General features: G+C 49.0%; 1 protein-coding gene across 1 annotated transcript in view; it reads left to right on the top strand.

Annotated features, from left to right (window-relative positions):
- Positions 1 to 306: 306 nt before the first annotated feature.
- Positions 307 to 18,021, top strand: part of STAT4 (signal transducer and activator of transcription 4) — a 95,127-nt gene continuing 77,412 nt past the window's right edge. Inside the window, exons 1-2 of the mRNA XM_038749048.1 lie at positions 307 to 434; positions 7,325 to 7,469. Coding sequence (XP_038604976.1) covers positions 307 to 434; positions 7,325 to 7,469 — 273 coding nt within the window. The remainder of the gene's footprint in view (positions 435 to 7,324; positions 7,470 to 18,021) is intronic.

Genomic DNA, 18,021 nt, shown 5'->3' with positions numbered 1-18,021 from the left:
GCTTAGAACAGTGCTTTGCACATAGTAAGCGCTTAACAAATGCCAATTATTATTATTATTATTATTATTCACTTCTCTGGGCCTCAGTTTCCTCATCTATAAAATGGGAATTGAGACGGTGAGCCCCATGCGGGACAGGGACTATGCCCAACCCGATTTGCTTGTATCCCCCACAGCACTTAGTACAGTGATCGGCATGTAGTAAGCGCTTAACCGAATACCGCAATTATTACTATTACATCCGACGGACCCCGACCGTTCGATCGATGAACCGATCGTGATGCTTGTGCTTGTGCTTTGTCCAGGATGAGCCAGTGGGGCCAGGTCCAGCAGCTGGACTTCCAGTTTCTGGATCAGGTGGACCAGTTCTACGACGACGGCTTCCCCATGGAGATCCGCCAGCTGCTGGCCCAATGGGTCGAAAGCCAAGACTGGTAAAGCGGCCCCGGGGACCCCAGAGGCTCGGTGTTTGGGAACGAGATGGTCGGGGCTCAGGAGGGATTGGCTTGGTGCTCGGGAGCGGGATGCTCAGTGGACGGGAGGGAGGTCCTCGGGGGTGGAGAGGGAGATATTTGGTCCTCGGGAGCGAGATGCTCGGTGCTCCAGACCGAGATAATAATAATGGCATTTGTGAAGCGCCTGCTATGTGCAAAGCACTGTTCTAAGCTCTGGGGAGGATACAAGGTGATCAGGTTGTCAATCAATCAATCAATCGTATTTATGGAGTGCTTACTGTGTGCAGAGTACTGGCCTAAGCGCTTGGGAAGTACAAGTTGGCAACATATAGAGATGGTCCCTACCCACCAGTGGGCTCACAGTCTAAAAGGGGGAGACAGAGAACCAAACCAAACATACTAACAAAATAAAATAAATAGAATAGATAGGTACAAGTAAAATAAATAGAGTAATAAATACGTACAAACATATATCCATATATACAGGTGCTGTGGGGAAGGGAAGGAGGTAAGACGGGGGGATGGAGAGGGGGACGAGGGGGAGAGGAAGGAAGGGGCTCAGTGTGGGAAGGCCTCCTGGAGGAGGTGAGCTCTCAGTAGGGCCTTGAAGGGAGGAAGAAAGCGAGCTTGGCGGATGGGCAGAGGGAGGGCATTCCGGGCCCGGGGGATGACGTGGGCCGGGGGTCGATGGCGGGACAGGCGAGAACGAGGCCTAACGGTGAGGAGGTGAGCGGCAGAGGGGGGCTCACAGTCTTAATCCCCATTTTCCAGATGAGGTAACAGAGGCCCAGAGAAGTGAAGTGAGTTGCTTAAAGTCACACAGCAGACATGTGGTGGAGGCAGGATTTGAACCCATGACCTCTGACTCCCAAGCTCGTGCTCTTTCCACTGAGCCACGCTGCTTCTCAGCAAAGATCCGTCTGCTGCCGCTGCTGCTGGGACAGCCTGTGGTGGGCGGGGGGCCGGGCTGGGGGAGCCAGGGACAACCTCGTTCATTCAATCGTATTTATTGATTATTTATTTAATCGTTCAAGCTTTCCTGAGCCCTTGGGGGCTCTTGGGCCACAACTGAGACTGTGTCTCCTAACACTATTGTCCTCTCCCAAAGTGGTCAGGCCAGGGCTCTATGCACAGGAGACTGGAAGCTCCTTGAGGGCGGGGATTGTGACTCTATTGAACTCTTCCCCAGGCTCAGTCCAGTGCCCTGCACACAGTATTCATTCATTCAATAGTATTTATTGAGCACTTACTGTGTGCAGAGCACTGGACTAAGCGCTTGGGAGGGTACAGTATGACAATAAACAGACACATTCCCTGCCCACACTGAGGTTACATTCTAAAGGGGAAGACAGACATGAATAACAGTCTAACTCTTTTAGACTGTGAGCCCACTGTTGGGTAGGGACTGTCTCTATATGTTGCCAACTTGTACTTCCCAAGCGCTTAGTACAGTACTCTGCACACAGTAACTGCTCAATAAATACGATTGATAGATTGATTGATTGATTGAATAGAAATAAATGAAGGATGTGGACATAAGCGGTGTGGGACTGGGAAGGGAGATAATGATAATAATAACAGTAATGTTGGTATTTGTTAAGCACTTACTATGTGCCAGGCACTGTTCTAAGCGCTGGGGGAAATACAAGGTCATCAGATTGTCCCACTTGGGGCTCACAGTCTTCATCCCCATTTTACAGATGAGGTCACTGAGGCACCGAGAAGTTAAGTGACTTGCCCAAGGTCACACAGCTGGCAAGTGCTTAGAACAGTGCTTTGCACATAATAATCGCTTAATAAATGTCATTGTAAGTGGCAGAGCCAGGATTGGAACCCATGCCCTCTGACTCCCAAGCCTGGACTCTTTCCACTAAGCCACACTGCTCCAAATGACCAAAGGGATGACCAAAGGGAGCAGGGCAGGGTAATGCAATCAATCAAGCAATCAATCAATCGTATTTATTGAGCGCTTACTATGTGCAGAGCACTGGACTAAGCGCTTGGGAAGTGCAAGTTGGCAACATATAGAGACAGTCCCTACCCAACAGTGGGCTCACAGTCTAAAAGGGGGAGACAGAGAACAAAACCAAACATACTAACAAAATAAAATAAATAGAATAGATAGGTACAAGTAAAATAAATAGAGTAATAAATATGTACAAACATATATCCATATATACAGGTGCTGTGGGGAAGGGAAGGAGGTAAGATGGGGGGGATGGAGAGGGGGACAAGGGGGAGAGGAAGGAGGGGGCTCAGTCTGGGAAGGCCTCCTGGAGGAGGTGAGCTCTCAGTAGGGCCTTGAAGGGAGGAAGAGAGGGGAGTGCAGAGGGGAGTGGGAGAAGAGGAAAGGGGGGCTTAGTCAGGGAAGTTCCTTGAGGGCTGGGACCGTGTCCACTAACTCCGTCGTGCTCTCCCCACTGTTCAGCGCAGTGCTCCGCACCCGGCAGACTGTAAGCTCTTTGAAGGCCGGTAATGAATCTACAAACTCTATCATCCTCTCCCCAGTGCTCAGTCCAGGGCTCCGCACTCAGTAGACTGGAAGCTCCCCGAGGGCTGAGATCGTGACCTTATCGAACTCTCCCATGAGGGCAGGGACGGTGCCTCCCGACTCTCTGTTCCTCTCCCCTGGGCTCCATCCAGTGCTCTGCTCCCAGTAGATCGAAAGCTCCTTGAGGGCAGGGATCTCTATTTTATTTGTATGTATTTACTCTATTTTATTTTGTTAATATGTTTGATTTTGTTGTCTGTCTCCCCCTTCTAGACTGTGAGCCCGCTGTTGGGTAGGGACCGTCTCTATTTGTTACCGACTTGTATCATCATCATCATCAATCGCATTTTTTGAGCGCTTACTATGTGCAGAGCACTGTACTAAGCGCTTGGGAAGTACAAATTGGCAACATAAAGAGACAGTCCCTACCCAACAGTGGGCTCACAGTCTGAAAGGGGGAGACAGAGAACAAAACCAAACATACTAACAAAATAAAATAAATAGAAAAGATATGTACAAGTAAAATAAATAAATAAATAAATAGAGTAATAAATCTGTACAAACATATATACATATATACAGGTGCTGTGGGGAAGGGAAGGAGGTAAGATGGGGGGATGGAGAGGGGGACGAGGGGGAGAGGAAGGAAGGGGCTCAGTCTGGGAAGGCCTCCTGGAGGAGGTGAGCTCTCAGTAGGGCCTTGACTTGTACTTCCCAAGCGCTTAGTACAGTGCTCTGCACACAGTAAACGCTCAATAAATACGATTGATTGATTGATTGATTGTCGGCTAACTCTATAACGCTTAGTCCAGTGCTCTGCATAAGATAAGCGCTGAATAAACCCTGTTGCTGGATTGGCTGAGTGGGGGCGGGCGGGCAGGTGGATGGCCTTGGGCTGTGGGCCACACTGAATATGAGAAGCAGCGTGGCTCAGTGGAAAGAGCCCGGGCTTTGGAGCCAGAGGTCATGGGTTCAAATCCCGCCTCCGCCACGTGTCAGCTGTGTGACAATGGGCAAGTCACTTAACTTCTCTGAGCCTCAGTTCCCTCATCTGTAAAATGGGGATTAAGAGTGTGAGCCCCACATGGGACAACCTGATCACCTTGTATCCCCCCAGCGCTTTGAACAGTGCTTTGCACATAGTAAGTGCTTAACAAATGCCATCATTATTTATCATTATTGCTATTTATATGACCCAGAGCCATGACCCGGAACCACAACCGGGACCCCCAAGGGCTCAGAACCACCCTCCGACCCTCCTGGACCCTCATCGGGCCTTGCCTGGTTGTAAAATCCTCGAATCCAGAGTCTCTTCTTCTCTACCTTGCTCAGTGGCCCAATCAATCGCCAGTTCATCAACAGTATTTATGAGGGGCCACCTGGGCAATAATAATAATGATGATGGCATTTGTTAAGTGTTTACTATGTGTCAATCAATCAATCAATCGTATTTATTGAGCGCTTACTGTGTGCAGAGCACTGTACTAAGCGCTTGGGAAGGACAAGTTGGCAACATATAGAGACAGTCCCTACCCAACAGTGGGCTCACAGTCTAGAAGGGGGAGACAGAGAACAAAACCGTTCTAAGCGCTGGGGTAGATAAAAGATAATCAAGGGGACACCATCCCTGTCCCACGTTCATTCATTCATCCATTCAATCGTATTTATTGAGCGCTTACTGTGTGCAGAGCACTGTACTAAGCGCTTGGGAAGTACAAGCTGGCAACATATAGAGATGGTCCCTACCCAACAGTGGGCTCACGTGGGGCTCGCGGTCTCACTCCCCATTTTACAGATGAGGTAACTGAGGTACGGAGATGTGAACTGACTCGCCCAAGGTCACACAACAGACAAGTGGCAGAGTTGGGATTAGGAACCCAGGTCCTTCTGAGTCCTAGGTCCAGGCTGTAGCCATTAGGCCATGCTGAGCGTTCCCTGAGGGCAGGGCACTGGACTGAGCGCTTTAGTTGTGGCGGAGATGGGATTATTGAGCACTCCCTGGGAGCAGGGCAGTAGATTGAGCACTTGGAAGGCATAGAATAAGGCGGAGACAATTGCGAGCTCACGGAAAGTGACAGGCACAGACTGCAATCCATGCCAGCACGGGAAGAAGCGGCTAGGCTTGGGGGTGTCTCCGTGTGTCCCTTCTAGATCGTGAGCCCGTTGTTTGGTAGGGACCGTCTCTATATGTTGCCAACTTTTACTTCCCAAGCGCTTAGTACAGCGCTCTGTACACAGTAAGCGCTCAATCAATACGATTGAATGAATGAATGAATGAATGAGTGTGGCATGTCGGTGGGCGCGTGATGTGTATGTGCGCATTTGGGATGGGCATGGACATGTGGTGTGTGTGAATGTGGCTTGGGTGTGGGCTCACAGTGTGTGTGTGTGTGTGTTTGTGTGTGTGCACGTGGTGTGGGTGTATGAATGTGACATGTGTGGGCTCGTGATGTGCTTGTGCACATGTGTGTGTGTGGGGGGGTGGCATTCATTCATTCAATACTATTCATTAATTCATTCAATCGTATTTATTGAGCGCTTACTGTGTGCAGAGCACTGTACTAAGTGCTTGGGAAGTACAAGTTGGCAAGGAAGTACAAGTTGGAGCGCTTATTGTGTGCAGAGCACTGTGCATGGGAGTGGGCATGTGATGTGTGTGTGAAGGTGGCTTGTGTGTGGACTTGTGTGTGTGAATGTGGCTTGTGTGTGGGCTTGTGGTGTGTGTGTGTGTGTGTGTATGCTGGTGGCGTGCATGTGTGCGTGGCACGGGGAGCTAAGCAGGGCAGGCCTCCTGGAGGAAGAGTTGAGGGTTCGGGAGGGCCGTGAGGCTTCAGGGGGCAATTGGGGGGGGGGGAGGGTCAGTGGGCAAGAGGATTAGGGAATACCGTGCCCAAGGACACCCACAGGACTAGCTGGGGGCTGGAGCCGGGGGCCGGGGTCAGGACCGGCTCCCAAATCCTACCTGGGGCCCAGGATTTCTGCTCAGCCCAGTGGAGCTTCATTCATTCAGTCATTCATTCAATTGTAGTTATTGAGCGCTTACTGTGTGCAGAGCACTGGACTAAGCGCTTAGGAAGTACAAGTTGGCAACATATAGAGACGGTCCCTACCCAACAGTGGGCTCACAATCTAGAACTTCATCCCACATCCTCCCCCTGGCCCGGAATGTCCTTCCTCCACACATCCGCCAAGCTCGCTCTCTTCCCCCCTTCAAAGCCCTACTGAGAGCTCACCTCCTCCAGGAGGCCTTCCCACACTGAGCCCCATTTTTCCTCTCCTCCTCCTCCCCACCCGCCCTGCCCTCCCTCCTTCCCCCCCCACAGCCCCTGTATATATGTTTGTACAGATATATTACTCTATTTTACTTGTGTATATTTACTATTCCATTGATTTTGTTAATGATGTGCATCTAGCTGTATTTCTATTTATTCTGATGACTTGACACCCGTCCACATGTTTCGTTTTGTTGTCCGTCTCCCCTTTCTAGACTGTAAGCCCATTGTTGGGTAGGGACCGTCTCTATATGTTGCCGACGTACTTCCCAAGCGCTTAGTACAGTGCTCTGCACACAGTAAGCGCTCAGTAAATACGATTGAATGAATGAATGACCTGCCAGTAGCTGGATGATGGGGCCCCCGACCCACTGGCCACTGGCTGACCGGGCTCTGCCCCCACCCCTATCAGCCGCTGGATGACCAGGCCGCTCCCTCACGGGCCGCTGGCTGTCTGGGCTCCCACCCTTGTTGGCTACTGGTTGAGCGGGCCCAGTCCCCACTGGCTACTGTTGACGGAGCCCCCTTCCCCGCAGCTGCTGACCACCCCCACCCCATCATCATCATCATCATCATCAATCGTATTTATTGAGCGCTTACTGTGTGCAGAGCACTGTACTAAGCGCTTGGGAAGTCCAAGTTGGCAACATCTAGAGACAGTCATCGTCATCATCATCATCAGTCGTATTTATTGAGCGCTTACTATGTGCAGAGCACTGCACTAAGCGCTTGGGAAGTCCAAATTGGCAACATCTAGAGACAGTCCCTACCCAACAGTGGGCTCACAGTCTAAAAGGGGGAGACAGAGAACAAAACCAAACATACTAACAAAATAAAATAAATAGAATAGATATGTACAAGTAAAATAAATAAATAGAGTAATAAATATGTACAAGCATATATACAGATATACAGGTGCTGTGGGGAAGGGAAGGAGGTAAGATGGGGGGATGGAGAGGGGGACGAGGGGGAGAGGAAGGAAGGGGCTCAGTCTGGGAAGGCCTCCTGGAGGAGGTGAGCTCTCAGTAGGGCCCCACAAATGCCCCCGCAGTCTCCGCCGCCCAGCGGGGCCTGTTCTCAAATCTGACTTGTCCGTCCACCCGCAGGGAAGCGGCGTCGACGAACGAGCCGCTGGCGAGGAGCCTGCTGCAGAGCCTGCTGGCCCAGCTGGACGAACGCCTCGACTGGGCGGCCCGGGACAAGAACCTCGTCCTCGCCCACAACCTCAAGAGGGTCCGCAAACTGCTGCAGGTCAGCCCCGCTCACGGCGCCCACCGGCCTCGGGGGGAGGGCCGGGCTCGCCCAGAAACCCGGCTGGCACATACCAGGGTGGGATGCACAATAATAATCAATCAATCGTATTTATTGAGCGCTTACTGTGTGCAGAGCACTGTACTAAGCTCTTGGTATAACTATGGGATTTGTTAAGCACTTCATTCATTCATTCAATCGTATTTATTGAGCGCTTACTGTGTGCAGAGCACTGGACTAAGCGCTTGGGAAGTACAAGTTGGCAACATCTAGAGACGGTCCCTACCCAACAGCGGGCTCACGGTCTGTGCCTCCTCTTCCCCCTCCTCCCCCTCTCCATCCCCCCCCGTCTTACCTCCTTCCCTTCCCCACAGCACCTGTATATATGTATATATATTTGCTCTATGTATTTATTTATTTTACTTGTACCTATCTATTCTATTTATTTTATTTTGTTAATATGTTTTGTTTTGTTCTCTGTCTCCCCCTTCTAGACTGTGAGCCCACTTTTGGGTAGGGACCGTCTCTATATGTTGCCAACTTGTACTTCCCAAGTGCTTAGTACAGTGCTCTGCACACAGTAAGCGCTCAATAAATATGATTGATTGATTGATTGTAAATATCTATTCTATTTATTTTATTTTGTTAATATGTTTTGTTTTGTTCTCTGTCTCCCCCTTCTAGACTGTGAGCCCGCTGTGGGGTAGGGACCGTCTCTATATGTTGCCAACTTGTACTTCCCAAGTGCTTAGTACAGTGCTCTGCACACAGTAAGCGCTCAATAAATATGATTGATTGGTTGATTGATTGATTGATTGTGCGGGGCACTGTACTACTACTAATAATGATGGCATTTGTTAAGCGCTTACTATGTGCCAAACACTGTTCTAAGCACTGGGGGGGATACAAGGTGATCGGATTGTCCCACATGGGGCTCACAGTCTTAATCCCCATTTTACAGATGAGGGAACTGAGGCTCAGAGAAGTTAAGTGACTCACCCAAGGTCACACAGCAGACAAGTGGCGGAGCTGGGATTAGAACCCACGACCTCTGGCTCCCAAGCCTGTGCTCTTTCCATTGAGCTGCACCACTTCTCTGAGCACCAGGGCAGAGACAAGTAAATCAATATCCCACGGGGGGCTCCCAGTCTCAAGCCACATTTTACAGATGAGGTAACTGAAGCTCAGAGAAGTGAAGTGACTTGCCCAAGGTCACACAGAGACGTGCGGCATAGCCAGGATTGGAACTCATAACCTTCTGACACCCAGGCCCGGACTCTATCCGTTAGGCCACACTGTACCCACACAGGCCGTACATGGGGATTCATTCATTCGATCGTATTTATTGAGTGCTTTCTGTGTGCAGAGCACTGTACTAAGCCCGCTGTTGGGTAGGGACCGTCTCTATATGTTGCCAACTTGTACTTCCCAAGCGCTTAGTACAGTGCTCTGCACACAGTAAGCGCTCAATAAATATGATTGAATGAATGAATGAATGGCCAGGTACACCTTTCTCCCATCATATCTGACAGATGATCACTCTCCCCACCTTTAAAGCCTTATTAAAATCACACCTCCTCCATGAGGCCTTCCTTGACTAAGACCTCACCCTCCCTAGTTCTCCTTGGCTGTGTACCCCCTAAACTCCTAGATATTCACCCTCGCCCCTCAAAATTCACGTTCACCTTCTTACAGTCTCCCATTTTCCCCCCATCGGTAATTTCTTTTCATGTTGTTGGTTTTTTTTTTGGTATTTGTTAAGCCCCTACTATGTGCCAGGCACAGTTCTGAGGGTTGGGTTAGATACGAGTTAATCAGGTTGGACCCAGTTCACGTCCCACATGGGGCTCTCAGTCCTAATCCCCATTTTACAGATGAGGGAACTAAGGCCCAGAGAAGAGAAGTGACTTGCCCAAGGTCACACAGCAGATGAGTGGCGGAGTCAGGATTAGAACCCGGGTCCTTCTGACTCCCAAGCCGGTGCTCTATCCACTAGGCCATGTAGCTTCTCATGTCCATCTCCCCCTCTACCCTGCTCCTTGAAGGCAGGAGTCATGTCTATCTACTCTACTGTATTGGGCTCTCCCAAACGCTAAGTACAGTGCTCGGCACACAGGAAGTGCTCAATAAATGCCAGTGATTGGTTGATTCATTCATTCAATCCTATTGATTGATTGATCGGCAGCTGTGTGACTTTGGGCAAGTCACCTCACCTCTCTGGGCCTCAGTTTCCTCCTCTGTCAGATGTGGGGAAGATCATCATCATCATCATCAATCGTATTTATTGAGCGCTTACTATGTGCAGAGCACTGTACTAAGCACTTGGGAAGTACAAATTGGCAAATTGGAAGATGCCCTTCAACCTGCGCTCCCCGGCAAAGCCCCTCTGACTTTCCCAGCGACTTCCAGCTACAAAAGAGGTCATATCTCGGGCGCAGCGTGGGAGTGGTGGATTCACAAGTTGAGGCAGAATACTCGGAGTGAAAGTGAACCAGCTCTCTGAGAAGCAGCGTGGCTCAGTGGAAAGGGCTTTGGAGTCAGAGGTCATGGGTTCAAATCCCGGCTCTGCCAATTGCCAGCTGGGTGACTTTGGGTATGTCACTTCACTTCTCTGGGCCTCAGTTATCTCATCTGTAAAATGGGGATTAAGACTGCGAGCCCCCTGTGGGACAATCTGATCATCTTGTAACCTCCCCAGTGCTTAGAACAGTGCTTTGCACATAGCAAGCACTTAACAAATGCTATCATTATTATTATTATTATTATTATTATTATTAGAGTCTTTTAGACTGTGAGCCCACTGTTGGGTAGGGACTGTCTCTATATGTTGCCAATTTGTACTTCCCAAGCGCTTAGTACAGTGCTCTGCACATAGTAAGCGCTCAATAAATACGATTGATGATGATTATTATTATTAGAGTTGACACCTAAGGTTTTCTCCCGCAACCTTTGACCTTTGACCAGTGACCCAGGCAGAGGGATGACAGACAGAAGCGCTCTGAGAGCCATGGTGGGACAACCTGATCACCTTGTAACCTCCCCAGCGCTTAGAACAGTGCTTTGCACATAGTAAGCCCTTAACAAATAATAATAATAATGATAATGATGGTATTTGTTAAGCGCTTACTATGTGCAAAGCACTGCTCTAAGCGCTGGGGAGGTTACAAGGTGATCAGGTTGTCCCACGAGGGGGGGCTCACAGTTTTAATACCCATTTTACAGATGAGGAAACTGAGGCCCAGAGAAGTGAAGTGACTTGCCCAAAGTCACACAGCTGACAGTTGGTGGAGCCGGGATTTGAACCCATGACCTCTGACCCCTAAGCCCGGGCTCTTTCCACTGAGCCACGCATCATCATTATTATTATTATTATTGATGTGACAGGTCGGAGGCAGTGCAGTCTGGTGGGCAGAGCATGGGGTTGGGAGGCCCAGGTGTTTTCCCTGGCTATAATAATAACAATAATAATAATAATAATAATAATAATAATGTTTGCTAAACATTTACTTTGTGTCACACACTGTTCTAAGCGCTGGGAAAGATGCAAGCCAATTAGGTCAAACACAGTGCTATTTGTTAAGCGCTTACTATGTGCCAGGCACTGAGCTTGTAGATACAAGCTAATCAGGTTGGACACAGTCCCTGTCCCACATGGGGCTCCCAGTCTTCATCCCCATCTTACAGATGAGGGAACTGAGGCCCAGAGAAGAGAAGTGACTTGCCCGAGGTCACACAGCAGACAAGCAGCAAAGCCAGGATTAGAACCCAGGTCCTTCTGACTGTGCACAAGACACTTCACTTCTCTGTGCCTCAGTTCCCTCGTCTGTAAAATGGGGATTAAGACTGTGAGCCCCACGTGGGACAAGCTGATCACTTGTATCCTCCCCAATGCTTAGTGCAGTGCTTTGCACATAGTAAGCACTTAACAAATGCCATTATTATTATTATTATTTCAACCAGTGCTTGGCCCATTGTAAGTGCCCAGGACAGTGCTCGCCTATTGTAATAATAATAATAATATCGTACTTGTTAAGTGCTTACTATGTGCCAAGCAAGGTTGAACACATTCCCTGTCCCACATGAGGCTCACACACTTAATCCCCATTTTCCAGATGAATATTCCAGTACAATGTGGACAGTATTACATGTGGACAGTATACAGTATACAAGTATACTTATTCTTACCATGGTCTTCGCGACAAGACAAGCTCTTCCTACTGAGAGCTCACCTCCTCCAGGAGGCCTTCCCAGGCTGAGCCCCCTCCTTCGTCTCCCCCTCCTTCCCCTCCCCATCCCCCCTGCCTTACCTCCTTCCCCTCCCCAAAGCACCTGTATATATGTATATATGTTTGTACATATTTATTACTCTATTTATTTTACATATGGGACAACTGATTACCTTGTATCTATCCCAGTGCTTAGAACGGTGCTTGGCACATAGTAAGCGCTTAACAAATACCATAATTATTATTAGTATCATTACTTCCAGGCCCAGGCTCTATCCACTAGTCAGTTGGTTGGTCAGTCAATGGAATTTACTGAGGGCTTACTGGGTGGTAGGACACTAGAACAGACACTCGGTTACTTGTCCCTGCCCCACACATGGCTCACAATCTAAGTAGGAGGGAGGACAGGCGTTGAATCCCCATTTTATGGATGAAGAAACTGAGGACGAGTCATTTCACCTCTCTGGGCCTCGGTCGCCTCATCTGTCAAATGGAGAGAGAAGGGCCTCCAGTCCTCGGGGCCGTGGGGAGCCTGGGATCGGGTCGGAGGTGGGAAGGAGCATGGGAAAGCCATGGGGAAGCCTTGGACCGTCCAAAACTCCGGCCGGCCTGCCGGGGCCGTCGCCTTCTTGGAAATCACACTGAGTCACCTTTCCTTTTGAATGTCCTCCGGGGTGTCTTTTGGGGCTGGGGGGTCTTCACATCCTCGCTCTGGTTTGTGGTTCCGTTTCCGTCGCCGACAGGTCTTCGAGGAGCTGGCAGCGAGCTCCGAGAACTGCTACGTCCTCTTCCTGTGTCGGCGCCTCAGCCCCCAGGCCCCTCACCCTTCAGCACCCCCATCCCCTCCGGGGTGCCCCCCATGGAGGGGTCCCCCCCTCCCACCGGCCGGACCGCAGAGACCAGAAGTCCCTCAAGGCTGCTGGAGTCCCGAGAATTGCACACATTTTTTTTTTTCTATCACTAGTATTTGTTAAGCGCTTACTCTGGGGCACTGAGAACAGTGCTTTGCACATAGTAAGCGCTTAATAAATGCCATCATTATTATTATTATTACTAAGCATTGGGTTAGATACAAGCTAATCCAGTTAGACCCAGTCCCTGGCCCACCTGGGACTCCCAGTCTTCATCCTCATTTTACAGTTGAGGGAATTGAGGCCCAGAGAAGTGAAGTGACTTGCCCAAGGTGGATGGACCTGGGAGTAAGAAGGTCATGGGTTCTAATCCCGGCTCCGCCACTTGTCTGCTCTGTGACCTGGGGCTAGTCACTTTCCTGGGCCTCAGTTCCCTCATCTGTAAAATGGGGATTGAGACTGTGAGCCCTAGCCCCTTCCTCCCAGACTGAGCCCCTTCCTTCCTCTCCCCCTCGTCCCCCTCTCCATCCCCCCATCTTACCTCCTTCCCTTCCCCACAGCACCTGTATATATGTTTGTACATATTTATTACTCTATTTATTTATTTATTTTAGTTGTACATATCTATTCTATTCTATTTATTCTATTTATTTTATCCTGTTACTATGTTTGGTTTTGTTCTCTGTCTCCCCCTTTTAGACTGTGAGCCCACTGTTGGGTAGGGACTGTCTCTATATGTTGCCAATTTGTACTTCGCAAGCACTTAGTCCAGTGCTCTGCACACAGTAAGCGCTCAATAAATACGATTGATGATTCATTGATTCGTTCATTCAGTAGTATTTATTGAGCACTTACCGTGTGCAGAACACTGTACTAGGAGTTTAGAAAGGACGATATAGTAATAAAGAGAGACGATCCCGTCCCACAACGAGCTCACAGTGTAGGATGGGGGGACATAGATATCAATACAAGTGAACAGGCATCAATATAAGTAAATAAAATGACAGATATCTGCATAAATGCTGTGGGGTGTAGAGAGTGGGGAGCGAGTCAGGGTGAGTGGCAGGGAGAGGGAGATGAGAAGTGAGGGTTAGTCTGGGAAGGCTTCTTGGAGGAGATGGGCCTTCAGTAAGGATTTGAAGCCGGTGAGAGTCATTGTCTAGCGGATTTGAGGAGGGAGGGCTTTCCAGGCCAGAGATAGGACATGGGCCAAGGGTCCCCGGAGAGGTAGACGGGATTAAGGCACAGCGACAAGGAGAAGCCAAGTGTGCGGATTGGGTTCTAGAAGGAGAGAAGGCAGGAGAAGTAGGAGGGGGCAAGATGATGAAATGCTTTAAAACCAAAGGTGAGGGGTTTTTGTTTAATATGGAAATGAATAGCAACCACTGGAGATTTTTGAGGAGAGGGGTGACATGCGCTGAACATTCCCTAGAAAGATAATTCTTTTTTAATGGCATTTATTAAGCGCTTACCATGTGCAAAGCACTGTCCTAAGCGCTGGGGGAGGTTACAAGGTGATCAGGTTGTCCCACGGGGGGCTCACAGTCTTAATCCCCATTTTACAGGTGAGGTAACTGAGGCCCAGAGAAGTGAAGTGAGCTGCCCAAAGTCGCCCAGCTGACAATTGGTGGAGCCAGTATTCGAACCCCTGACCTCTGCCTCCAAAGCCCGGGCTCTTTCCACTGAGCCACGCTGCTTCTCTAATTCAGGCAGCAACATGAGTGTGGACTGGAGTGGGGAGAGGCAGGAGGTTAGGAGGCCTTCCCAGACTGAGCCCCCTCCTTCCTCTCCCCCTCCTCCCCATCTCCATCCCCCCACCTTACCTCCTTCCCCTCCCCACAGTACCTGTATATATGTATGTATGTTTGTATGTATTTATTACTCTATTTATTTATTTTATTTGTACATATTTATTCTATTTATTTTATTTTGTTAATTTGTTTTGTTTTGTTCTCTGTCTCCCCCTTCTAGATTGTGAGCCCACCGTTGGGTAGGGACTGTCTCTATATGTTGCCAACTTGTACTTCCCAAGCGCTTAGTACAGTGCTCTGCACACAGTAAGCGCTCAATAAATACGATTGAATGAATGAATGAATGGGAAGTCAGAAAGGAGGCTGATGCAGCAATCTAAGCGGGAAAGGATGAGTCACTGTACTAATTTGGTGGCGGTTTGGATGGAGAGGACAGGGTGGATTTTAGTGATGTTGTGAAGGTGAGATCAACAGGATTTGGTGATGGATTGGATATGTGGGTTGAATGAGAGCTCACCTCCTCCAGGAGGCCTTCCCAGACTGAGCCCCCTTTTCCCTCTCCTCCTCCCCATCCCCTCAGCTCTACCTCCTTCCCCTCCCCACTGCACCTGTATATATGTTTGTACAGATTTATTACTATATTCATTTTACTTGTACATATTTACTATTCTACTTATTTTGTTAATAATGTGCATCTAGCTTTACTTCTGTTTATTCTGATGACTTGACACCTGTCCACAAGTTTCGTTTTGTTGTCTGTCTCCCCCTTCTAGACTGTTGTTGGGTAGGGACCGTCTCTATATGCTGCCAACTTGTAGTTCCCAAGCGCTTAGTACAGTGCTCTGCACACAGTAAGCGCTCAATAAATGCGATTGAATGAATGAATGAATGAATGAGAGAGAGGAGTCAAGAATGATGCCAAGGTTACGGGCTTGTGAGACGGGAAGGATGGTAGTGACGGGAAAATGTCCACGGCGACGGGAAAGTCAGGGAGAGGGCAGAGTTTGGGAGGGAAGATAAGGAGTTCAGTCTTGGACATGTTAAGTTTGAGATTATGGGAGGACATCCAAGTGGAGATGTCTTGAAAGCAGGAGCAGATGCGAGCCTGGAGAGCGGGAGAGAGATCAGGGGAGGAGATGGAGATTTGGGAATCATCTGCCCAGAGTTAGTAGTTGAAGCCTTGGGAGCGAATGAGCCCTATGTGGGACAGGGACTGAGTCCATCTCGATTTGTTTGTATCCATCCCACTGCTTGGTACGGTGCCTGGTGCACAGAAAGCTCTTAATACGTGCCACGATATAATTATTTATTATCAAGTGGCAGAACAAGGATTAGAACCAGCAGCAACTGCATCTGTTTATTGTTATATTGTACTTTCCCAAGCGCTTAGTACGGTGCTCTGAGCACAGTAAGTGCTCAATAAATACTGAAGGAATGAACCCAGGTTCCCCAACTCCCAGGCTGGGCTTCTTCCACTAAGCCCCTGCTGCTTCCAGAGGCTCACGCCTCAGGGCTTTCATCCCGTCCTCACAATATCCCTTGGGGAAGGGGGGCGGAAACTAGCTAATCCCCATTTCATAGGTGAGGAAGCCAAGGCCCAGAAAGGATCAGTGACTTGCCCAGGGTCACCCAGCAGGCAGAATGGGGATTAGAACCTGGGTCCCCAGGGGCACCCTCTCTCTCTAGGGTTTTTTGGGGTTTATATGTGGAAACGAGTCTCTCTCCAGGGAAATGGAGTGGATTCTTGAAACTGGCTCTGGGACCACCTCTGCCCACCCGCCAAGCTAGCTCTCTTCCTCCATTCAGGGCCCTACTGAGAGCTCACCTCCTCCAGGAGGCCTTCCCAGACTGAGCCCCCTCCTTCCTCTCCCCCTCTCCATCCCCCCCACCTTACCTTGGGTTCAAGAGCTTGGAGTCTAATAGACGAGACCGGCAGGCCCAGAGTTAGCTATTTCCACCCCGGAGTGAAGAGAGAAAGGGCTCCAACTGGACGAAGCAAGGAAGTGGACAGATGAAATGGCGGAAGGAAGAAGTGTTGAAAGAGAAAAACCCAGAGGCACACATTTAGTGGGTAAAGCTCAGGCCCGGGAGTCAGAAGGTCCTGAGTTCTAATCCTGACTCCGCCACTTGTCTCCTGTTTGACCTTGGGCAAGTCACTTCACTTCTCTGGGCCTCAGTTCCCTCATCTGGAAAATGGGGATTGGGACTGTGAGCCCTAAGTGGGACAGGGACTGTGTCCAACCCGATTTGCTTGTATCCACCCCAGCACTTAGAACAGTGCCTGGCACATAGTAAGCACTTAACAAATATCATAATTATTATTATACCGGCTCTGCCACTTGTCAGTTATGTGACTTTGGGCAAGCCACTTAACCCCTCTGTGCCTCAGTTCCCTCATCTGTAAAATGGGGATGAAGACTGTGAGCCCTCACGTGGGACAACCTGATCACCTTGTATCCTCCCCAGTGCTTAGAACAGTGTTTTGAACATAGTAAGCACTTAACAAATGCCATTATTATTATTATTGTTCATTCATTCAGTCATATTTCACCTCCTCCAGGAGGCCTTCCCAGACTGAGCCCCCTCCTTCCTCTCCCCCTCGTCCCCCTCTCCATTCCCTCCGTCTTACCTCCTTCTCTTCCCCACAGCACCTGTATATATGTTTGTACATATTTATTACTCTATTTATTTATTTATTTATTTTACTTGTACATATCTATTCTATTTATTTTATTTTGTTAATATGCTTGGTTTTGTTCTCTGTCTCCCCCTTCTAAACTGTGAGCCCACTGTTGGGTAGGGACCGTCTCTATATGTTGCCAACTTGTACTTCCCAAGCACTTAGTACAGTGCTCGCACACAGTAAGCGCTCAATAAATACAATTGATTGATTGATATTTTGAGTGCTTACTGTGTGCAGAGCACTGTACTAAACCCTGGAAAGTACAATACAATACAGCAGTGAAGAGAGACGATCCCTGACCCACAACAGGCTTACAGTCTAGAATGGGGTGAGAGAGACATCAAACAGCAAAGTGAACAGGCATCAACATAAATAAATAGAATTTTATATATTTTTATATATATACATAAGTGCTATGGGGCGGGTAGAGGGTGGGGAGTGAGTCGAGGTGATGTGGAAGGGAGGGGAAGCTGAGGTAAAGGGGGGCTTAGTTTGGGAAGGCCTCTTGGAGGAGGTGTGCCTTCAATAGGGCTTTGAAGGGGAAATTTATTTATTAATAATGATGGTATTTGTTAAGCGCTTACTATGTGCTAAGCACCATTCTAAGCACTGGATTCTTACCGAAGTCCTGTAGTGGTTGGGAGGTCAGCCATCCATTCATCCATCAATCAATTGATAGTATAGATTGAGCGTCTACTGTGTGCAAAGCACTGGACTGAACACTTGGGAGAGAACAGCCAATCAATCAATCGTATTTATTGAGCGCTTACTGTGTGCAGAGCACTGTACTAAGCGCTTGGAAAGTACAAGTCGGCAAAACATAGAGACAGTCCCTACCCAACAGCGGGACAAGAGAGTTAGCAGACACGATCCCTGCCCTAACAGAGCTTATATCCTAGCAGGGCCTGAAGACAAGAGGAAAGGGGAAAACGGGGGTTGGACGTGAGTGCGTATGTTGGAAGGATGGACATGAATTCATTCATTCAATCGTGTTTATTGAGCGCTTACTGTGTGCAGAGCACTGTACTAAGCGCTTGGGAA

This window comes from Tachyglossus aculeatus, chromosome 7 (genome assembly GCF_015852505.1).
Source record: "Tachyglossus aculeatus isolate mTacAcu1 chromosome 7, mTacAcu1.pri, whole genome shotgun sequence".
In the NCBI taxonomy this organism is placed as follows: domain Eukaryota; kingdom Metazoa; phylum Chordata; class Mammalia; order Monotremata; family Tachyglossidae; genus Tachyglossus; species Tachyglossus aculeatus.
This window is presented reverse-complemented; position numbering and strand designations above follow the sequence as displayed.